Source organism: Dipodomys merriami, unplaced genomic scaffold (assembly GCF_024711535.1).
Source record: "Dipodomys merriami isolate MVZ:Mamm:240054 unplaced genomic scaffold, mDipMer1.0.p SCAF_123, whole genome shotgun sequence".
NCBI classification, from domain to species: Eukaryota; Metazoa; Chordata; class Mammalia; order Rodentia; family Heteromyidae; genus Dipodomys; species Dipodomys merriami.
In genome coordinates, this window is record NW_027202527.1 from 1,278,767 (window position 1) to 1,302,395 (window position 23,629).

At 41.3% G+C, this 23,629-nt stretch overlaps 1 protein-coding gene across 3 annotated transcripts; it reads right to left on the reverse strand.

The window, feature by feature from the left end:
- LOC138823774 (ubiquitin-like modifier-activating enzyme 1) lies at positions 1-22,182 on the reverse strand. 3 transcript variants are annotated; one of them, XM_070017330.1, is made up of 26 exons: positions 19,856-19,923; positions 19,473-19,587; positions 19,310-19,365; positions 19,061-19,229; positions 18,833-18,967; positions 17,737-17,843; positions 17,395-17,485; positions 17,168-17,300; positions 16,485-16,582; positions 16,230-16,376; positions 15,920-16,096; positions 15,710-15,814; positions 15,544-15,624; positions 15,061-15,216; positions 12,565-12,730; positions 12,237-12,433; positions 10,632-10,696; positions 7,910-8,105; positions 6,988-7,062; positions 6,689-6,878; positions 5,031-5,119; positions 4,761-4,853; positions 4,454-4,645; positions 3,885-3,986; positions 3,681-3,781; positions 1-85 (listed from the first exon to the last, which is right to left on the reverse strand). In XM_070017330.1, the coding sequence occupies exons 1-26, from the start codon at positions 19,903-19,905 to the stop codon at positions 61-63; spliced, it is 3,111 nt and encodes a 1,036-aa protein (XP_069873431.1). In that variant the 5' UTR covers positions 19,906-19,923; the 3' UTR covers positions 1-60. The 3 variants fall into 3 exon arrangements, with proteins under 3 accessions (XP_069873431.1, XP_069873433.1, XP_069873430.1); XM_070017332.1 differs by lacking the exons at positions 1-85; positions 19,856-19,923 and adding exons at positions 3,266-3,541; positions 22,097-22,182; XM_070017329.1 differs by lacking the exon at positions 1-85 and adding an exon at positions 3,266-3,541.
- Between the last annotated feature and the right edge of the window lie 1,447 nt (positions 22,183-23,629).

The window sequence follows — 23,629 nt, forward strand, 5'->3', positions numbered from 1 at the left end:
CTTCAATCCTTTAAATCTGGAGTTGTTGCTCTGCGTCCTACTTGTGTTAGGCCCGGAGCCTCAGAAAACAGAAGAAAAGTAGATGCTGAAAGAAACAAAAATAAAGCAGAGAGAAAGTAGTAGTTGCCTGGACATTTGTACCAAACTGCTGACCAACAGATTCAAAAGGTTTATGTTTTTATTGTTTTTGCCTTTTTACTTTGGAAGCTTAATATTTAATTCCTAGATTACAAATTCTGATCACTAAAATCTATCATCATCTACTTTAAGACAGTTTTTGAACTTTTGGTTGAAAATTGTATAGATAAAGGTAATGTACTCAAATCATAATTTTCCTATTTTCTTTATGTGCAGTTGTTTGCATTCTTATTTTATTGTACAGTAGGTTTACAGGTACATGAGTAATCAGTATATTTCCTATCGAGCATTGTTACCCTTTGATTTTCCCCCACCATCCATTTCCTCCCCACCTCCTTCATCTCCTCCAAAAGTTGTAAAGTTCATTTTCAAGATAGTGTCTTGTACCTCTCATTGCTACAATAGTTCATCCTGTTTCCTTATTTCCCCCAAATAAGACTGACACTGGTCCATTTGTTAGGAAATGGAAAGACTTGGAAAAAATTATATTAAGCAAGCCAGGCCCAAAGAAACATAGGTCCCATGGTTTCCCTATCTGCAAAACTAGTATCTGTCTAGGACAATCATATTAGGTCAAAGGCTACATATGATCATATGTACGTATGTACATAAGATGTCAAGTGAAATGAATCCCAAGATAGGGACACAAGAGGTTTGATCTTTCTTCCTCTTGTTTTTAATGTACTTATAATGTGCTGTGTGATTTTTTTCTTTTGTGTTTTTCCACCATGGTATAAACTTTTTTTTTAACTGAGTTTCATTCTGGTGCCCCACTTGTTTTTTCTTGCAGTAAGATTGAGTACTTATAAAGTAGGGAGGTCAGGTCTATCTAATGCCATATTGGCTACATGGTGAATGGTAGGGACTGGCATTTTGTCTTCATGATCAGGAAAGGAGATGCCACTGCCCCTCAGGTGATGGTCTTGCCTGAATCCCTGGAAGCAGGGGCAGGCACATGGCTGATGTTACCAGACCTGACAATCCAGTGCCTCGGACTAGTAATTTCCTGTGATCCTGTCCTCTGGCCTAAACCTATTTAGGTATGGAACAGTACATATGCCATGACACCATGCCACATAACTGGGTTTGCTGTGTTCACATCTTGTATCCCATGTTTTCTAAAGGGTCATCTCCAGTCACCATGGTGTCCCACCTGAGCTCTCCGTTTTTTTATGGGAAGAATATTTTCACCAAATAAAGGACTATCAAATACTCAAAAGTATTAGAAAACATTTTAAGTACAACTCACAAGATGGGAGTGATGGAGAATTCATTAACTAACCCTGTAGAAACCTAAGATTATGTCTTCAGTTTGTGTGTGTGGGAGGTGAATTTAATTTGATCATAGTTGATCATACCAGGAGGAAAAAATCTACGAAGAACAGACAATGCCATTGCAAATGTTTTCAATGTGGGAAGACAAAATCCTGATGTACTCTTTAGCATATTCCCAAATCCCTGAGGGTTCTTAAAAGGTGTGTATAGTGCCTGTATGTTATAGTGCTGGAATGTATATATAGTGCCTGTGTATAGTGCCAGAATATGTGGAATACAGCTATAAACTTTTTTATTACAACAGCCTAGTATACTTACCATTGTCAATTCTAGTTCTTAGAGAAAAAGGTTTTTACTTTTTCCATTATGACTTAACATTCTCTCATTTTTCTTCATGCCTGGCATACTTTAATCATGTGTCAGAGTGCAACTGTTGCTCTAGATCTAAGAGATACTGTCACATACCCCAACCACTGTTAAGACAAAGTTGTTGAGATTCCTAAGCATGGAGTGCCAGCCACTGACAAGCAGATTATTTCTAAATGAAGTTGGATAATAGGTTATATAAGAAATGGTGGGGACAAGGTAGTTGGTTCATATCCTCATTTGCTTACCATTCTGCCTTGAGTTCAGGGATCTGTCAATCATGCTATACAAATCAGGCTCACACATGTATCCCAGCTACTCAGGAGGCTGAGATATGTCTGCTGGGAAGGTTAAGTCCCTAAGACTCATCTCTAATTTCATCTCTAGTTATGTACCAAAAAATGCTAGAAGTGGGGCTGTGGCTTCAGTAGTAGAATGCTAGCCTTGAGCAAAAATGTCAAGAGTCAGCGTCCAAGCCCTGAGTTTCAATAAGACCAAAAAACAACTTTTTTTCAATTCGACCAAAAAAAAACCCAATAAAAACTTTCTTCTGCTAAGCTTCCTAACATCCCCAAACTAAATTTTAGTTTTATTTCCTTTTAAGTATTGTGTTTGATATATAAAGACAATCATATCTCCCATTTACATCATATTTCCTATTTACAATTTTAAAAAATGCTTTAAACAGCCTTGCTATATATGATATGGTTATCCTCCCTCCCATGTCTTTCCCAGACTGCTGCTCTGGAAGGTAGGAGGCATTATAATCCAATAAAGAGGGAACAGAAAATGGTTGAGGAAGATAACAGGAGCTTGAAGGGTGATGTTTCAACATGTGCCACGACATACATGTATAGAATGCATGTGGAGGCAGTGGTACCTCCTAGTCCAGCAAAGATTTAAAGTTGTAAATGTATAAATCCATGTCCAGGTTCCATACATGAAACAAGGTGAGGTGGGTAAGCCCGACTAGGGAGAGACTAGAGTACACAAACAAAAGTGAACATATGTGCATAAACAATTTGCCAACTGCTAAATGAGAACTTCACACATTATTCACTCCACCAGAACTTATGTCTTTTTTTCATGGTTATAAAAATGAATTAAGTAATACAACAAATCTATCATGTCTCTACAGGTAATTACTTTCAAATTGAGGTAAGTGAAGTATAGAATCTCAACTCTTCCCCTAACACCAGGTTTGCCAGCTAAAAGTAGAAAAAGCAGGGGATCTCACAGGGTGATGGAGGGACTGCCCAATTACCTCCCTTTCTCAGCAGGAAGGAAAAAAGAACAATCACTGTATCCCATTTGTAGGTACAGTCTTATTTACTTGTCTTGGACAACTTCATGCTGCTGGTGTGGGATCACAACTTTGGGTTCAACTGTCACCACAGCTTACAAAGTACTAAAGACCATGCCCCTCTTATCAAGGACAAGACCTTCACTTCCCTAAGAAAACGACATATCACAGGGAGGTAACCCTTTATTCTGAAGTCCAGTTCTGAACAAGCACAAAGCTGTATTGTAAAGAGCTCTTACAAAGAAGAAATATGGGTCTGGCTAGGATCACATTCTACTATAAGTAACAGGACTTGGAAGCAGAATGATAGGGTTCAGAGTAGATCAGCGTATGATGTATCGTACATAAGGAACCTCGATGTCCTCTCCACTCTGGTTATTGCAACACAGCTCAAGTACCAGGGTCCGTACGTGGCGGCCCAGCTCTTGCTTCGAAACAGAGCTCACGATCTGGGTAATCCTGAGTTAGACAGAAGATCAGAACAAAATAAAAAAAGGAATGACAGATGGGTCAAAGAAGGAGTGGACATTGAGTGGTACAGCTGGAAGCTCAGGATACCACACAAAGCCTCCTCCTCTCTGCCCAAATACCAACTCACCTCTGATTCAGCCTTTCCTTAAGCTTGGTGGCTGGCATAAACATGGAATAGAGCATAGATACACCCTGGGATAGCATGGTGATCTCTAATCTGTGCTCCCTCTGGAGAGAAGAGGAAGAAAGGGAACAGTGGTTTCAGTGAGCTAGGATAGTACACAAGCACTAGCCCAGAGTTAGTGGTAAGTAAAGGTGAATGGAGCTTTACCTTAAAATACTCTAGGAATTGCTTCAGAGTCATCTCCTCACCATCAGGCTGCATGCCTTGTACCTCAAAGCGATCCCACAAAGTCCAATCATGGTCATAATACTGAGAGACAAACAGATATAACGAAGTGTTATCCTAATAGCCCTCACATCTTAAAGTTGAATTAACCACATCCCCTTCCTTTCTCCAAAATTTTGTTTCCCATGTCTTATTTCAGGAAAGTGGGAGAAATGTGTAGTGACCACAAAGGTAAAACATATCTGAGTCCTTAGTATCTCTTCCAATTACCTACTACTTGCATTGTATTTTCACTTAGTGTACTCAAAGTAAATTGACATTCCTTCTTTTGAAAATACAACAGTCACAGACTTACTTCCCATAAAAATTTCAAAAGTATGTCTAATTAATGAACTGGGCCACACAATTTACACAACATCTTATGTCCTATTCTCAGACTTAGAACTTGTTAACTGAGGTAATTCTATTTCACACTCACAATCTGCTGAACCAACAATAGACTTCTAGAATGATAATTAATTGGAAATTTTCTAGGCTGAAAGTACCCCTACCTGGTGATGTGTTGGAGGAAGTGGGGCAGAGAAGCTGAAGAAGGGCAGGGCCAAGTTGATGAAACTGTTTTTATACGACTCAAGCTGTTGATGTCCTTGGACCACTTTGTACAACTCCAGACACACAAGGCCAACTATAGCTGCTGTGGTGGTCGCAATGGCAGGGATGATCTTCCCTGCAATCAGCTTGCTCTGTGTGTGAGAAAGAACAGGACCAGCAAAGGTGATGGTTCAGAGTGGACAGGGTATGCAGGAGATAAAAAATGTGGGAAGCCTTAGCGTGGGAGGAGATCTTAACTGCCTTTACCTTATGCCGGTCTGCTGGGGAAATGTCATAGTTCTCTGCCCGGAGGTTGGAAGCAGCCAAAATGAAATCCATATGGAAGTTATTGTCATCATCCTGTTGACAGTGTAAAGTCAGCTGAGAAAAAGCCTTCTCTTAGCCATTTGGGAAGACAACTATTTCCTACACTCCTTATAGGCAAACACATCAAACAACTGGGTTCCACTTCATGCCCAAATCTTGGAAAAAACCTTGCATTCCCCCCCACCTCATTTCAAGACCTTTGTCCAGCACCTTTTCAAAGTCAATAGGGTACATCTTGAATCCAGGGAGCATGACTGGACTTGGAAGGGTCGCCATGAATTTTCCCAGGTGGACATCATCTGAGAAATGGAAATGTACACCATCAGCCTTGTCAAGCAACTGACTGAAGTAGAAAGACTCCAGGTATAGCAGATATTCAGCAGATAAAAAGTTTGAAAAAGTTATTCTTGAATAATGAGAATAAAGAGGACAGAGTGGTTTTAGTTGTAAGAATCACAAACAGATGCTAACTTGGGAGGATCTGTGGAACAGAGATGAAAGAATCATGTAGAATTATTCACAGGTACCAAGAGGATTCATCAACACATAAAAGAGAACGTATACATACAGTAGAATACTATTCTACTTTCCCAGGAAAAGAACTTCTTATACCAGGAATAATGACATGGACAAAATTAGTAGAATGTGTATGTCTTGGCATCTGTCCAGGCACAATTAAGACTACTTTTCTACATGAAATAAGCAAGACACACAAAGAGAAATCCCTGTAAGATTTCACTTACAGGGTATATATAGATTAATAGATCTATCCAGATTAATGGACACAGAAAGCAGGTACAAGTTGCCAAGGACTGATGAAAAAAATCAAGAGGCATGCTGCACAGAAAAATGTAATACATTTAACACTGGTGAATGTATACACATAGTTAAGATTAACATGGTACATCCTAGGTGTTTTGACTGCAGAAAGAAAATAGAATAAGAAAACCATCAGAGAGAATGTAAATGAGAGAAAAATGGGATGAGAGACCTTGAAGGAGAAAAGTTAACAGTGGGAAATAATAAGACATGGGAAGTTAAGTCAAATTTGAAATAGATATCAGAAAATATGAAGGAGAAATTCAGGTAAATTCAAAGAGAATGTAAATGAAACACTGGAATTGGATATATGAGAAAAATTCTGAAGAGAAAAGATAAAGTGGAAAAGTAAAGCTAAATAGAAAAGGAAAAATGTAGTGAAGATGTATGTATTGAAATAACACAGGAAGAAGGAATGTCCAAATTATAAGGGCCAGAGTTAAGAAAGTCCAAGAAGAAAGAAAATACAGCATGATGCATAATGGAGGGATACAGAGTTGAACAATGAGATGGAGGATATTGCCATCTATAAAGTTTACTGAGAGGCAAAGATGATGTAGATATGCAGACATCAAGTAAGGTATCAAGCAAGGTATTAGGCAACGCCCTGGCAGAAAACATCTTCCTTTCTTTTCTGAAAAAAAGGTCAAGGAAAAACCCAAGAAAGGAGACCTAACGAGGCCAAATGCACATATGAAAAGGGAAGAACATGCCAGATGGATGCATCCATGTATTAAATTCCAGCACTTTGGACTCTTAAGGCTGGAAAATTCTAGGTTTGAGTCGAGCTAAATTCAATACAAACAGAATTTCAGTTTTCCTGAAATTTTCAAAGAAAGAAGAAAACAAAGACCGTTTGCTTCAACTAACCTTGACCCTTAAATACTTCATATATCCCTACAATATATAGTAAATGGAGGTTCCAGAGAGGGGTGAATAATCTTGGCAACAGTCACAAAATATGACCAATTGAAGAGGCTACTGAGAAGGCTTAGATAAGACAGGGAACAGGTAGAGTGATTTCTAAACATATGTCCGAACATTCTCACCAATGGAAGCACTGGCACTCTGTAGCTCCTGGTCAGAAACATGGATCTTGATGCCAGACTTGGGAGTAAACTTGGGGACCTGAAGGGACTGTAGGAGGGTGGCCACAGCAGTGCGGTCCCGAGAACCTGTCAGTCCATACATCTGGGCAAACAGGTTGGCAGCAGCCATCACATAGTCCAGATGCAGGGTCTGGGGAGAAAGCAACAATTATACATACCATCCTACATGAGTCTAGGCTAAGCAGTCTCATCCATCCAACCACCACTAGATACTTGGCAACTCCACTAAGGAGACTTACATTGTTCACATCAAAGATGAGTGGATGGGGACACCGTTTTGGCCCGGACCAAAATAGTGCTCCTGAGCTTGAAAGCTATAAAAACACAAAGTTGTGGGGGTTTGTGTTGTTGCTAATTTTTGTTTTTTACAGGTTACTAGAGAAAAGACTCTAGGAATCATGACTGGTCATATGGCTCTTCAAAGTCCAAACTCACTATTTCTAGCACTTCATACTGGGTCAAAGACGATTAACAAACTTGCAGACTTGTTAGGCTAATTTTAGTAGATGGAAACTTAATCCTCATAAACCTATGAAATCAACAATCACTGGGTGGTATACAGAGAAAATGTACCAGTTCCCCTAGGCTCAAATACAATTGAGACTTGAATCTACACATATAACTCCTTTTTTTTTTTTTTTATCGGTCATGGGGCTTGAACTCTGGGCTTGGGCGCTATCCCTTAACTCTTCAGCTCAAGGTGAGTGCTCTACTGGTTGAGGCACAGTACCACTTCTGGTTTTCTAGTGGTTTATTAGAGATAAGAGTCTCATAGACTTTCTGCCTGGGCTGGCTTTGAACCGCAATCCTCAGATCTCAGCCTCCTGAATAACTAGAATTACAGGTGTGAGCCACTGGTGCCTGGCCCTATAACTTTTTTTATCTCAAAAATATCTCAACTATAACATGTACAGCTTTATTAGTCAGGCAAGACCCAGCACATCCTAACATGCATTGGAAATGAGGGACAGGGCAGGCAAAGCCTGTATTTAAGCAAACAGGACCCAACTGGATGTTTACAGAAAGCACTGGCTTAAATAATCACTGATCTGGGGAGGGTTTCAGTTCAATACCCTAGCAGAGGACATGTTGAAAGCCTATGTTAAACTTCCTCTTTCCAGAAAATGATTGTCACAAAAAGACCCATGAAACAGGCAGTACCTGGTCAGGAGGGAAGTTATACAGCAATTGCTGAATATTTTCAGAATATTGGGTGTGCCAATGGTTGTAGGCCCATGTCACACAGTCAGACCAACTATGGGGCAACTGTAGCACCAAGCTGCGCTGCACAGCCTCCAACACTTCCAGAGGTTGGTTCCCTGCCAGACGCAGTGTCTGCTCTACAAACTTGGGGTCCCTATTAGGAATTTGAGAAAGAAAGTAAATATTAGTCAAAAGACCCAGAGGTAGCTCTTGGGGGAAGAAAACTTTTTCCAACAAAAGTTGTCTGGACCCCCAAGAACTCCATAAACCACAAAAGGAGGAAATGTTAACACATGGATTAGATGAAGTTAGTATTGCCATTACCAAAACAAGACAAGAATACAAGAACAGACTAATAGAATATATTTTCTAACAAAAATAGATATAGAAATATTCTCAACAAAGTACTTGTAAACAAACACATTGACAAAATCATGTACCATGACGTATTTGGGAGATTGTTCCAGAGATGCCAGGTTCGTGAACCATGCACAAGTCAATCAACACAGTTACAACAAATAAGCAATCAAGTGCACAAATCACACCATCATAACAATTCTCACAGGAAAAAAGCCTTTGACAGAAGTCACAATATAAGCTCTAAAGAAAGTAGGAATAGAAGGAATATATATCTGCATGTCATTATCTGATAATCCTGCAGCCATCAATATTCTACAGGTTAGAGGCCACTGATCCAATTCCTCTAAACCCAAGAATGAGACAGTGTTTACTGCCTCTACTACTCCCAGTATGCTGCTTCAATTCTTAGTCAGATTAACAAGGCAAGAAAAATATAGAGAGAAACAAAAATAAGAGCTGGGAAGGTGGCTCAGTGGTAGAGTGCTTGCCTCTCATGCATGAGGCTCTGGGTTCAATTCCTCAGAACCACATTAACATAAAAGGCTGGAAGTGGCACTGTGGCTCAAATGGTAGAGCTCTAGCCTTGAGCTGAAGAGCTCAGGCCCAGGCCTAGAGTTCAAGCCTCACGACTGACCAAAAAACAAAAAAAGAAACAAAAATAGGATGAAAGCAAGTCAAGTCATTCCTGTATTCAGATAAGATTCTACACACTAGGAGATCCTACAGTGGCCACCAAATCAAACCTCATACATTTCATAGACACTTCCAGCATAGTTGCAGTAAACAAAGCTAACATGAAATGCAGCAGCATCTGTTCAATACCAACAACAAACCAGGCTGAGAAACAAATCAGGACAGTTCTCACAAGTCTCAGTAAAAGCAAACAAATACCAGGAATCAACTTGACTAAGAAAGTGAAACACATTTACAACAAAACTGAAAAACTCCAAAAAGAAAGGAATTGAAGACATGAGAGGATGCAAAGACCCACTATGTCCATGGTTTGGCAGAAGTGGTTCATGTGGTAGACTTCCTGCCTAGCAAATGGGTTTCTGATTTTAAACCAAGTATGACCAAAAGGAAAAGAAATTGAAGTAAAAGGATATATTAAACAGACAGGATTAAAAGAAGATGTACAAATGGCCAATACACACATGCAGAAATGGTCAACATCCCTCACTACAAAAAAATGCATATCAAAAGAACACTAGATTCCATCTCACCCCAGTGAGATGCTAACGTTAAGTAAATGAACAACAAATGATATGCAGGATGTGGCTAAAAGGAACTATCATACGCTGCTGGTGGGCATGTAAATTAATGCCATTTGTGGACATAGGTATCAAAGTTCCTTGAAAAAACAAAAATAGCACAGCTACTGATGGCGTTTACCTGTAGTCCTAGGTACTAAGGAGAAATCCTAGGGGAAAAAACCTGCAAAACTCTACCTCAAATTCACCAGCAAAAATACTTAACTGAAACAGTAACCATGCCTGCCAGGAGTCAAAAATCAGGCCTTGAGTTCAAACCGCCAGTGCAACACCTGTGCACATATGTGCACTCACATGAGCTTGTGTGAACACACACACAAATCTAGAGACAGAACTATCATATGACAATGCATGGCACACCACTCTAGGGCATATGAGTAGCTATACATCAAAATACCAAAGAAATACATGCACACTGCTGTTTAGCACAGGAATGTTTACAACAGCCAAGCTGCAGTTAATCAGCCTGTGTGCCAACAACTGATAAAGAAAATGGGGTATATAATTCACAACAGAGTAATACCTGGTCATAAGCAAGAATGAAAATAACAATTAAAATACTACTGCTGAAATTGTAGTAATGACTATTACTATAACTAATAATGAGACTTTGAGTGTACAACAGGGACTGACTGAAAGAGAACCAGGAGGCAAAAGGAGTAGGAAAAGAAGGGGTGATAGGTGGCAAACACACACACACAAAATCCCACAAAGACACAAATGCACATACAGATACACGTAAAGATATTAAGATATGTGTATATGCATACATGTAAACCTACATGCATATATACATATGATGTGTAGCTGTGTCTGTATAAACATATGTATAAAAGTATGTGTAAGTAATGTCAATATAATGGGTATCTTCTGTAAAGGTAGGGAGGCTGGAATGGTGTTAAGAGAGTATAATGGGGAGGAGTGAATTTGCTCACAGAACATTGTATGAGTATATGGTCATGATGTAACCCTTTATACAATCATAAACAAAATAAAAATGCCTACTGCTGAGTGTGTCAGGGCTAAGGAGAAAAGTATTGAGGACATACATGAGGTAATGGTTGACGATTTCTGCCGGTTTCTTGAAGAGTCCTTCAAACTCATCCCGAGCCCACTGCAGACAGAGCAAACAGAATTATGCAGCACACTAGCTGACAAGGTAAGTTTCTATTGGTAACAGAAAGACCATCAGTGAACACAGGTAGGAGAAAGAGCACACAGTGCTTCTATGTGGGAGATCACTGAAGCCTTCCAAAGATGGTCCCCAAAATTTCCCTTGTATTTCACCTAAAACAAAAAAATGACCTTGAATTCCACAAGTATTTACATGTGAAAACTTCTGTAACTGCTTTGTCTCAAATGGCTCAATGCAAAAAGGAAAAATACTAAAATAATCCATTATACACTCTTGCTGTTCCTGGAATGTGCGTGAGACAGGACAGTTATCTTCATTGTGCAGCTACTCTATCTAGATTATGGATATTCAGGCTCAATTCCAATTCTCCACATACAACCTACCTTTGTGACTTCAGCAGGCATACAATAAAACAACCTAGCCTCAGTCTCTCTTACAAAAATAATGTATTTGCCACGTAAATATGGGGTATGTCCAGTTAAATAATACACAATGTTCCATATGTACAGAAACTGGGATGAGCATACCACTTATGTAGTATGTTTTCAGCTAGTTAGTGAAATCTAACTAGATATTTTAATAGTGTAGGAAATCCTACAAACAGTAAAAGTGATCGATGTACCAAAATGTGAGGATGAGATCTAGAGCTAACATAAGCCATTTCATGACTCCATCTCAACAAATACCTGGATATGATGGCATACTGTGACCATCTAGGTAAGACAAAAAATATAAAGTGGAAGGACCCAAGTCATGCCCAGCTCATGCTGGTGCAAAAATTGAGACTATGCCTCAAAACTAAGTTGAACAAAAGAAACTTGGAAATGGACCTCAACACATGCATCATAAGTACAATCTCTCCAGTTCAAGGCCCATCAACCAAAAAGAGAAGTTATTCAGAAATTTATTTTTAGTAAAACAGTACTGCATGCATAGAAACATTCTCAATTTTCAATCCAGTCACCAGGGCTCAGGCCTTTAATCCTAGGAGGCTGAGATCTGAGGATCATTGTTTGAGGCCAACCTGGGCAAGAAAGTTCATTAGGCTCCTATCTCCAATAAACTACACAGAATAAACCAGAAGTGGCACTGTGGCTCAAGGGGTTCTTTACTAGTCTTAAGCAGAGAGAGGCTCAGGGACAGCGCCCAGGCCCTGAACTGAAGTCCCAGGACTGTCAAAAAATATTTAAAAAGGAACATTTTCAGTTTTCACATATGCAACAAATTATATCCTTTATACATTTTCAAAAAATGAAAAAATAAGCAGACTGGAGGTATGGCACGAGGAGGAAGTTAAAATGCCAACTTATTATAACACAGACCCAAGATTAAACCTCGTCCCACTCAAAAACAAAATTAAATAGATTGTTAAAATCTTAGGCTGTTATTAAAATCTCAGAAGTTTGGACAACAAGACACATAGTATATTGGGTTTGCTACACCTGAGTACAAAACTTTTGGTGACAAAGACATCATCCACTTGTCTAACAATTCCCCTTCTACTTCCAAGATTGTTTACCTGTAGGGTGTGCTCAATAGCATTGGGGAAGTTCTTCAGTGTGCAAATAGGGACAGACTTCTCAGGTGGGTCCTGGCTAGAGCTGTAAGATTCAGTCAGGTAGGGGATGATCACCTGCACATTTCCTTTGGTGCCTAGAGTACCAGATTCCAATAGAGGCTTACGATAGTACACACAGCGCCGGTCCATGTATAAGCCTTCAGAAGGAAATAGGAAGGAGAATGGCATACAAATAGGAAGAACATTTTGGTGAGAGAGGAAGACAACATTCCCCCAATGCCCTTTCACACTTCTGCCCTCATCCTTACCCACCAACCACCAATCTTACGTGCATCTACGTTGTCCAGAGCATTGGCCACACCATCCAAGTTTTGGAAAAAGTCATCATCATAGACATGCTCTGTGTCAGGGCCCACATAGTTCTGATGGCTCATCACCCTGATGAGGGGATTAATTTGTCGCACTGCTGCAGCAGCTGTGTCCGACTTTAGTTTCTGGGTGGCAAGAAGGTAACATATAACCATTTACATGCTTACTCTGAGGACAGATTTACCTAATGATGACTCCAAGCTTAGCAGGCTCCTGAGTAAGAGGTGACAACACCTAAAAATGTCCCAAGTCTGCAGCCAAGAAAAAGGTGGCAGGAGGGGAGAGCAAGAAGAAACAACTCACACAATTAAGAATCAGACATCAGACTCACAGCACCCATTATCTCATGTTTCTATTTTAGTCAGTGCCACCAGAGTGTTATTCATCCAAAGAAAACAAAGTGGTAGTATTGAGACAAATAGAATCCTTTCAGAGCCTAAGTCATCTTCACCTTATCAAAAAAATCCACTAGTCCCCACCCTTATTTTGGGTAAACTCTTCCCTCAGATGTCTCTTATTCCCTTATATCCAGATGTTTGAGCAGATGCCTTTTCCCCAGCAGCCTTCCTTGTCCACACTGCACAGCAGCATCCTTCATGGTAACTCAAACTCAAATAGCTGTTTTCTCACTTGTTGGAATCTAACAGGAAGTTTGTATCTGGTCATCATATTTTGTCTATGGCAACAGTCAAACAAATCTTGAGGAAAACTTCAGAAAGTAGTTTCATGTGCATTACTCTGTGTGTGTGTGTGTGCGTGCGTGCGTGCACGCGCGCGCCCGCGCATTCTGATCCTGTGGTAGGAATCCAGGGGCTAGATGCTAAGCTTTATTGCTTAATGCTACCACTGGAGCCATAGAGCCACAGCTTTACTTCTGGCTATTTGGTGCCCAACTAGAGACAGGATCATACCGAGCTCCCAGGCCAGGAGTGCAATGAACCAGGATAATCAGGTCTTAGCCTACCATGCATGCAGCTATGACTACAGGAATGAGCCAGCACCAAATGTCTCAGAAAGTGCTTCTGTTAGCTGCGCTATAGTACTCATTCTTGAACAAATGAGAAATATGAACAAAGGACAGGAGAGTAAGTAAAAAATGAAGCATGTAAAACACATACCTACAGATGCACACAAAGAGACAATATGATTTAACTCGGACTATTTAGTGGGATAAAAAAAGATAACAAGGGAATGGAGAGAATAAAGAGTGGAAGAGGTAAATAAATTTCAAAATGCAGTACAACTATGTATGAAGATTGCACAAAAATCTTAAGAGGCTGCTGATCAACAGAGGTATGGAGATAGGAAATGAGACAGCTATGGCCAAATTATTCTGATTACAATGTAAAATATGTGAATAAGATGGTAAAACCCTTGGTATAACAACTGATAGGACATTGAAAATAACAAAGGAAATCATACCTCCAACAGACTCTTGGGGTAGGATATCATGGAAGGTAGGACAAAGGGGCCTGGTAAATGATGAATATGATCAAAGAAGGTGAAATAGAACAGTGAAACTACCTGACACACTTTTAGGAGAGAGAGAGAGGGGACAAAGGAGGGTGATGAAGGAAATCCAGTGGATAAGATATATTACATGTATGTAAGCAAATGGTCCTTGTAGAACTAAACTATGCTAATAAAATTAGCATATACACATTTGAAAAATAACATACAAGAGACTTCCTATAATTTGCTTCTGACTGAAAGGGAATTTGAATAAGTTATTACCATCTTTGGTCTGTTGGGTGTTCGCGGTATTGGGTTAGAACATGAGCATGAGCAGGGACAGCATTCAGGAAGGCCCAGCCCTGTTTGCTTTAGTTATATTTCACAAAAGGGCCCAGGGCGAGGCCTGGACCACTATGCTCACACCTGTACTCAAACCTTCATGCCATGGCTTTTTCTTTGAGGAATGAGTCTCACTAACTTTTTACCCTGGCTGGCCTCAAACCAATGTTACTGGTTACAGTGACATGTTTAAGCCACTGGACCTGTCAACCTTCATGACATCTCTATAATAATGTGAACTCAGTGAGAGTTACCAACTACAAGACTTAGGATATTTTTGTGAATTTCAGACACTATGCAATCTTCCTGTTAAGAGAAAGCCAGGAAACTTCTTTTTCGCTCCATTACCTATTCTAAATGTCTAGAGCCTAAAATGAGGAGTATAAAACAAATCAAGTGCAAGTAAATGTTACATTTCCTAGAATATGCTGTCAGTCTTGTCCCATACTCCCACATTTCCAGCATATAATTGAGAAAAAGAGCTGTGAAAACTGACAAAATTCAAGAATGTAGAAAACTACCAAATATTTGCCTAATTAAAGGGAAGAAGGCTGAGAAGAAATGCAGTAAAGATTAGAAAATGAAAGAAAATATTTTATAAAGGCGTAAGGATGGAAAGCAGAAAAAGGAAGCTAGAGAACCCCATCATATTGTCACTCACCGTGACATCCCAGGGACGGAAGAGAAACTGTCGATTCAGATTAGACTTCTCAATGGTGTCCATGTCTGTAACTGTGATTTGACCATCTTCCCCACAGCCTAGCCCAATCATGGCAAAGTTCTTGAGCAGCTCACAGCCAAGAGCACCTGCACCTACCTGGAAAATAGTGAGAATCTAGTCAAAATGAGTGAAGACAACACAAAGCCTCCCACTACTCTTCTCTTCCACTGCAGATGTTCCCAGAAAGTAAGAGGTTCAATGGTACAGTTGCAGGTCTCTGGGGCCATAAAAACTATGGTTGCCTGACAGAGGAGGCAAAGGAAATCAAAGGATGTGTCAGCCATTTCTTCAATGTACACCAAAAAAGCACATGATCAATCGACTATAATGACACCCCCAAGAATCAAGACCAAAGCCCAGAAAGAATAGGTAGTCAGTGATCAGGAGAGGTGAAGGCAATGAGGGTCCAACAGCGTCATTCACCAGGAAGTACTTCTGCTTGCCAAGCTTCTCTTGCAGATCTGACCCAAATACAGCCACTTGTCCATCATAACGGTTCTGGCGCTGGTTCATGTGAAAACAGGCAGGTTAGTTAGAATCTTCCCTCGAGATGTTCCCCCTCCAGTCATACTGCTTCTCCCTGACATACCGGCAGACACCTGTCTTCCATGAAGGTTACTTTGTCCTCGGGGAGACATTCAAGAGCATCAAAATATAGCCACTGCCTGATGGGCATGAACTTTCCAGAACAGGCCTGTGGAGGGAAAGCCACCCAGTCAATAGGACAGACCCAGGTAGACAACAAGTGGTGGAGTCAGTGGGTAACGTCAGGCCAACCCGTTCCCAAATACATGCTGACCTTCATGACCTCCTGTGCAGCCAGGCCTCCAATGAAGGCATTCATGGGTGCCAAATCCCCAGAAGCTACATAGGACAACTTCCGGATGAGGTCTTCATCCAGATTTTCCTGCTGGACTGCAGGTAGAACTTGAGCATTCACAGCTTGCGCTAGGGCTACCAGTTCTGCTGCATCTCCCTGGTGGGCCAGAAGGACCAAGAGAGAACCTGGCACATTACCAAAGTAGCAAGAGTAGGGAGGAAATAGAAAAAAAGCACAAGCGTGACAGAGCTTCAAGCCAGGGACCCTGGCTGGCTCAGCACCCACTTACCTCATTGTGGGGCCTAGGTGCCCTGCTGTGCTGAGCACAGAACTGATGGAGAGCCTGGAATCCAACATGTAGCTGAGCTGGGCGAGAATACTTAGCAAAGTCTGTTATCACAAAGTCTGGTTCTGCCAGTGAGGCTCCTAAGGACTTCTGTGGCAAGTGAGATATCAAGGCCAGAGGTGTAAAAAGAAACAACAAGCCAACTGGAAATGCCTGAAACACCAGCTTGCCTTCCAATCCTCAAATCCCCATACTCACAAAAGTAATCTTCTGAGATACTTTGACTTGACTGACAATACCTCCACAAATATAGTCAGAGAAGTTGGAGGTGTCACAGATACTAAAGGTGTAAGGACCTGGGGAGTAACCAAACGTGGACAGAAAAATGGTCAGACCATGCAGTGTCCCTACTACCCTCACAAAATCAGGGGCAACATCAAGACAAGAATTAACCAAGCCATTTTGTCCTATCTGACACAAGGAAGTTCTTCAGGCCAAGACATTTCAGCGCATCTCCCATCTGAATGTATGCCTATAATACCAGTGTAGCCCTTGGAGGTTGAGTCAGGGGTATATTTAGTTCAAGATCACTTGGCCTATGCAGTGGGATGTTATGTCAAACCTTCAAGTCAACCAACCAGCCTTCTTCCATAAAACACTTGTCCAATACCAAATGTGTATTAACCTCAGTAAGGAAAAAAAAACCAACAAAATGATAAATGATCACCAAGTACAAAGCAAAGACACACTTTACTATTTTAAAGCAAATATTCTAAGAGAATATAGCTATTAAAATTAAAAAGAATGAAAACATCTTTTATGTCCTACCTCAAATTCAAGAAACATACACTTCTCTCTTGGCCTCTAGGACTGCCCAAACCCAAGGATGAGGCTCCCCTGGTTCTGGATAACCATTTCTCACCCCTACAGTTTTGGCATACCCAGCACTGTGATCTGTGTGGGATGGAGGCCATTGAGTTCACTCATTCCTTGGACTTCTGTGAATGTCACGAAGTCGCCACTCTCAAACCCATGCCGAGATTCATCTAGGCAGGTGACAACTCCAGGATTATCCTGTTTGGAAAAGGAGTAACATTTAGAGGCAGACAAGTACAAAGTGCCCGTGGTCAGGAAAGATGTAGCACCTGCTACGAGAAGAACTGCTTACCTTGGTGATCATTGAAACCATTGCACTGAGTGGTTGCTCCCCAGTGGAATCTACAAGAATCATTTCCTCACCAAAGTCACAAAAGAGCTGCCTGCAGGGGAAGGTGATAAGACTGGAGCATGAGATAGTGTATAAGGCACTCTCTGGTCCATGAAGACATAGTAAACACTTGCTTAACATACTCATCTATCACTGGTAGGAATCTGATGGCTCCCATGACACATGGGAGGACTCAACAAGTAGAACTGGAAACCTGGCTGGCTGAGGAAAAGGGTAGTGGGAGCCTCTTGGCTTGGGTTATAGCAGGAGATGAAGAAAGAAGGAAGAGTAACAGGTACTCACCCAAACAGGCCCCGGGTGTCTGCCACCACCAACTTGATTCCACGGTTATGACAGATCTCACCCACCTGCAGCTGATACTCCAGAGGTGTGTTAGTGAGAACCACCACCTATAATGACAATAGGCTCAGGCTGAGGGGACTTAATTGACTGGATTGAGAGGTAATAACAGACTAAAAAGAAAGGCTGACAGTAAAAGGGGAATGTGACAGAAATCATCACCCAGATTTTGCCTGCTTAGCCTTATTCCATAATGGAAGCCTCAATAAAAAAGAAAAAATACTGAGTCCACCACAGAACAGATAAAGGAGGACTGGAAATAAAGTCTGATACTTGGGCAAATATAAACTGCCACCCACTTGCCACCCTATTGAACCACAAGATATGAAAATTCCCAAATTCATGGAGTTTCCTCCCAATATACATTATGTGTTCCACTTTTTAAGGAATACCTCTTCACACATAATTTCTGGAATTTCTGTCTCCAAATCCATAGTGATTCAAGGTGAGTGTTTCTAATTAGTCCTCTCAGATACCACAAAGTAGTGAGTAAGCACCAAGAACTCCTCTATTCACTACACTTATTTAATAAACATCTATCAGACACAACCCTTACAAAGCTCTACAAGGAAGATTATTTTATTTTTCCTGTTCTATGGTCAGGAAATTCAGGCAGAAGAGTTTAAGGGACTTTTCATAACCATGTGGTTCCAAGAGTTCAAGACTACACATCAAGGCAGTATGGCTCTAGAGCTTGATTCCCATAATGACCATGTCATTATGTATAGACATATACATGCATTTCTGGAAAATGTATGAACCCCCCCAACCCAAATCAAAGATGAATTTCATCTATGTCCTAGCCAGACAAACAGAAAGCTAGCACATTTGACAAATCTTTTGAAGCCAGACATAATGGAGATGTGACTCATGTAGGGAGCCTAATGAATAGAAAGGGGAGCAAGACAATTCCACAAAGGCTGGGGTAAAGACTGGGGAGAGGGGAGAGAGAGAAGGAAACAGTAAGAGAGAGAACACCAGATAATTAGAGAGTCAGAATGATTCATAATTCTTTTAAGAGGGTGATGATGTTTAGTACCTGGAAACCACTAAGGAAGTCTTCCACCAGAGGCCCAGTGTATGTGCTAACAGGCACATAGCTGTTGAGTTCAGCAAGACGGGGCCGTGATACTTCAGCTCGATTTTTACCAATGTCCTCCTCCCGAAGGTAGAACTGAGGGTAGTCAAAGGAAGGACTAATATAGATGAACTGGTCTCATTATAGGCTATCACTCTGGCAAGGGGAAGGAGCCACAGAAAGAAGTACCTGTGAGGACAAGTCAACCCACTGGGCTGTGCCCTGGTCATGCAGGGTGACAGCCTTGACCCCTGCAAGGATGATATTCTTAGCAATTTCAACACCCAGGCCCCGCAGGCCAGATACAAGTACACTGGATGTCTGGAGATGCTTCATTGCCTCATGACCTAGTACATACCTGCATAAAAGGAGATGTCTGTATCAGGATCAACTCTATGCCTCCTCCCACAGGTCAATCCCATGACTAACAACACTTACAGCTGCCGAGAGTAAAGACCTTCATCTATGTGTATTTCACCGGCTTTAGGCATTTCCTATGGATACAGAGAAACAGCTTCAGAGGAGGTAAGTGGTGGGAGCGCAGGCAGATGGCCCACCACTTACTCAATCATCCCACATGCCAGAGAAAGAAGACACTCACTTTAGTTGTTTCAGAGGCCATTTTAAACATCACAGGAGCATGCAGTTGAGCAGTTAACTCAGCTGGAATCCGGTTCAGAAAATCATTGATTTTTAGAAAGCAGTGTGCTGGGAATCTGGAGAATAAAGGAGGATCAGAGTTGAGGCAAACAAGAGCAGGTCTTTTCTGTTAGAAGAAATTCTGAGAGGAGTGAACAGTAGTTAAAATGTGTCCTCCCCCCATTTTTTTAAAGTAAAGACAGGGCCAGAAGACATCTTCAGAATGAAATCTTATCTACAGATATAAAAAAGGGAGGCTGAGCTTGGATAATTCAGACCCCAAAAGTTCAGTAACAAAACACTGGCTAGACACATTATTAGGATTGTGTTTCTCTGACAACTCACACTGAACTGTCTGTGAAAGCTGCCATTAAAAGTAGAGGGAGGGCCCACATAAAGTTTTGAAAGTGAGCCTTTCTGTTAAGGCAGGTTTGGAATAGATTGGTAGGCTAGGGGATGGTCTCCTAGAAACTCCTGGGAGTGGCAGTGGGTATATTATGTGCTCACACAATTCCTATCTTGGTTCAGGTCCTTTGGGGTGTTTAGGCCACAGGGAGATATTAAAGATTATCTGAGAACATTGAAAAGCAGTACAAAACTGCATTAGAGTAAAAGCTGAGTGTATATCCCTATAGAACTAAGTTTGACCTAGACAACATTCTAGTGTAACAAGCTGGAATGGGAGAGGCAGACCAACTTCCTTAGTGTCTAGGCTTTAGTCCTTTCCTATAGAAATTACTCTTAAAGGGTAATAAGCATGAAAAAGATTTCTAGGAAGTCATCTGGATAAAAAAAGCCTTGGCCCATAAAGGACTTTTCAGGAGAAAGTCTTCAGAATAAGCATACTCTGAGGATAGGGAAAGATGACAAACATAGAACATATCCAGATGGTCCTCTTCTTTACTTTTTTAATTGTGAAAGTACCACACAGAGGGGTTACAATTACATGAGCAAGGTAATTAGTACATTTATTTTTTAATTATATATTTAAAGTCTATTGCCCATATTTTGACCATCACATAAAATGGAATTTTCCATTTAAGTAATACATAAGAAGTTTTGAAATTTTAAATATATTGGACTTCAGATTTTCAGATTAGGGGTGTTCAATTCTTTAACCTATTTTTTAAGTTGTGAAATACCATACAGAGAGAGGGGTTACAATTACATAAGCAAGGTAATGAGTACATTTTTTTTTTTATGTCAGTCTTGCAACTTGAACTCTGGGCTTGGACACTATCCCTCAGCTCTTCAGCTCAAGGGGAGCGCTCTATGCTTGAGCCACAGCACCACTTCTGGTTTTCTAGTGGTTTACTGGAGATAAGAGTCTCCAGGTCTTCACTGACTTTCCTGCCCGGGCTGGCTTTGAACCGTGATATTCAGATCTCAGTCTCCTGAGTAGCTAGGATTACAGGCGTTAGCCACTGGCGCCAGGCATGAGTAAATTTCTTATGAAACATTGTTGCCTCCTTTGTTTCCCCTTACCCTTCCTCCCTCCCTCCCCCCACTCCACCCCCACTTCCCTCCCTCCCCATACTCCCCTTCCGGCGCCAAAGTTGTAAAGTTCGTTTTTCGACATAAAGTCTTGTACATCTCATTGTTGCAATGGATCCACCTGTATCCTTATTTAAACAATTTGTTTTTTTCCTTCCCTCCCCAAATTATACCAACATCAAATACAGTGAAAACAGGGATTATACCGCGGGGGGGGGGGGGGGGACATTCAAAGCAACAAAGAAATCTTATAAATAAGTTAGAAACAACAGCAAGAAAGAAAAACCAGAGCAAGTAGGAAAGCAGGCCAGGGAGTAATATCTGAATGAAACAGTTTTAAGACTTTGTTGGGTTTTTTCAAAAGGAGATCAGGATTCTTTTAAGTATCTGGTCTCTCCTTGAAAGCAGGAGAAGCACTGGAGGTTTTCTTGTTTGTCCTCTTACCTAACTGCACATATCCCTGTCACACTTTAAAATTTCTCCATTGAACAAATTAACGTGCTCTGGGATATTTCAATAACATCTGTGTTGTGTACCAACCAGGTCTACCCACCTTCCTCTACTTGCTGGAGTATCTTTAAAGGCACTAAAGAGGACCACGTAGGTGGCGGCTAAGCCAATGCTCATGAAAACCTACTGCCTACTGGCGGTGTAGTCATTAGGCCCACTACGGGTGGAGTTTCCAAGTGTCCATGTTGTGCCTGACACTGCAAATTGACCCTGGGCTGCCCCGTGTAGCTGTTTCAAGACTCCCAAAATGGCCGTTAAACAACAACAAAAAAAAAAACTACAACTCTGGGGCTTAACTGTGGGTCGGTGAAGTAAAACCCATGTCTTAAGGGTGGTCCGCCTTCCTTTCCCCCTCAGCCCCAACAGTGTAGGAACCTTTACAGAGGACCCGGGCACAGGCCCAGGCTCCTCCCTCGAATGCCTCCCGCGGCCTCTCGCAAGGGTGCGCACGCCGCGGAGAAAGGCCCTCAGTTACCGAAGTCTCCGTGCTGGGGTAGCCCGCACCCAACTCAGATGCCACCCAGTCCCTACTTTTCTCCCGAACACCCCGCCACCCCACCCACAACTGTGGCCTGGGCCTACCACTCCGTGGGCACCGCGTGGCTAGGTTCGTCCCTTCCACAGACGATGCCTCCGGCGCACTCGCCCCGACGCTCCGCCCGCGACAAGATGGCGGCCTCAACTTCCGTTGGCGAAGGAAGCTGGAAGCAGGAGGTAGAAAGGCCACGCCCACTCCCGAATCACTTATGACGTCTACACGCCTCACGTGACTTGGTCTATAGGGGCGGGGCAGATGGAACTGAAGGTACTCAGTCTGGCAACCAAGTGCTCCGTTTTCTGTAAGTCTGATATTGTCTTTAGAATGATGGAACGATTGACGTGGACAAGACAAACTATACTCCTAAGCTTATTTTGAAAAACTGGGAGACACCCGTGGCCCATTTAAAACTCCTTGCATTTTGGTCATGAATGATGCATAAGTAAGATCTCGTAGGGAAATTGGGTACAAAATAACTTATAAATAGAAATGGGACCTGGTGTCATTGAGCGCACCAATAATTTCCCAGTTAAGTTGGAAACTTGTTGCAAAGATAAACTCTCCTTTGCCCTAACCTCCCTGCTCCCTTCTCAATCAACAAGCCAGATGTAGTGGAACGCAACTATGGTTTCAGCTACTGAAAAGCAGGACAGCTGTTCCAGATAGTCTCAAGTAGGCAAAACAAGCAAAGCCAAAAGGGTGGGCAGAGGAGAGTAGTTAGAAGTGGAACTTAGAAAGGAGGAGATGGTGTAGTTATAGGAACTTAATAGGCATTTGAAATGGTGTTTTGGAAGTGAAAAAAAAGACAACAGAAGCCCCATACAGTCACATAGGCATGCTACTAGTGAGTTTTATTGTTTTTATTTTTGGGGGCCCTGGTGCCTGAACTGAGGAACTGGCCACTGTCCCTGAGCTATTTGCTAGCACTCAGGGTAGCACTCTCATGGAATTTCTTACCACAGCTAGCTTAAAACCCCAATACCTACATTTCAACCTCCTGAGTAGCACTAGTGTCCTAATGTTAATGGATTTTTAAAAAATAGCACGTTTTAAAATTTTTATATTGCCTTATTCAACTGTTTTTCTTTGCTCATGTTTCTGTCTTCTTGGACTCTGATTTCTTCTGATAACTACTTAAAAAGACCAGTTTGGGGCCCCTTGGCAAACCAAAAATCACTTCACTATATTCAGTTTCAACTTCATTTTTCTAAATGAAGGCAAAATTCATAAAGTCTACCAGTAGGACATGGAGTCATTGGGAGAGCTTTCAATAGTTACATACAAGTAAAGTATCTTTTGCTTTTACCTTGGCACTTAACCGTTCATTACTTCTCCTTTTGCCTTCATTTGGGTTACCATCAAAGGCACTTTCATTTTTCTTCCACAATCCCCCCTTCTTGACAAGGAATCACTTTCATTTGTCTAGAATTGTATTAATTTTGCCTTAATTTTCAAAAGACAGGTTTCTAAATATAATTTTTACTTGATTGGAAGTGGATGACTTTCATCACTTTGCTACCTCTGGCCATGGTTTCTGATTAGCAACTACTTGCTATGCCATTGAGACTTTCTTGCAT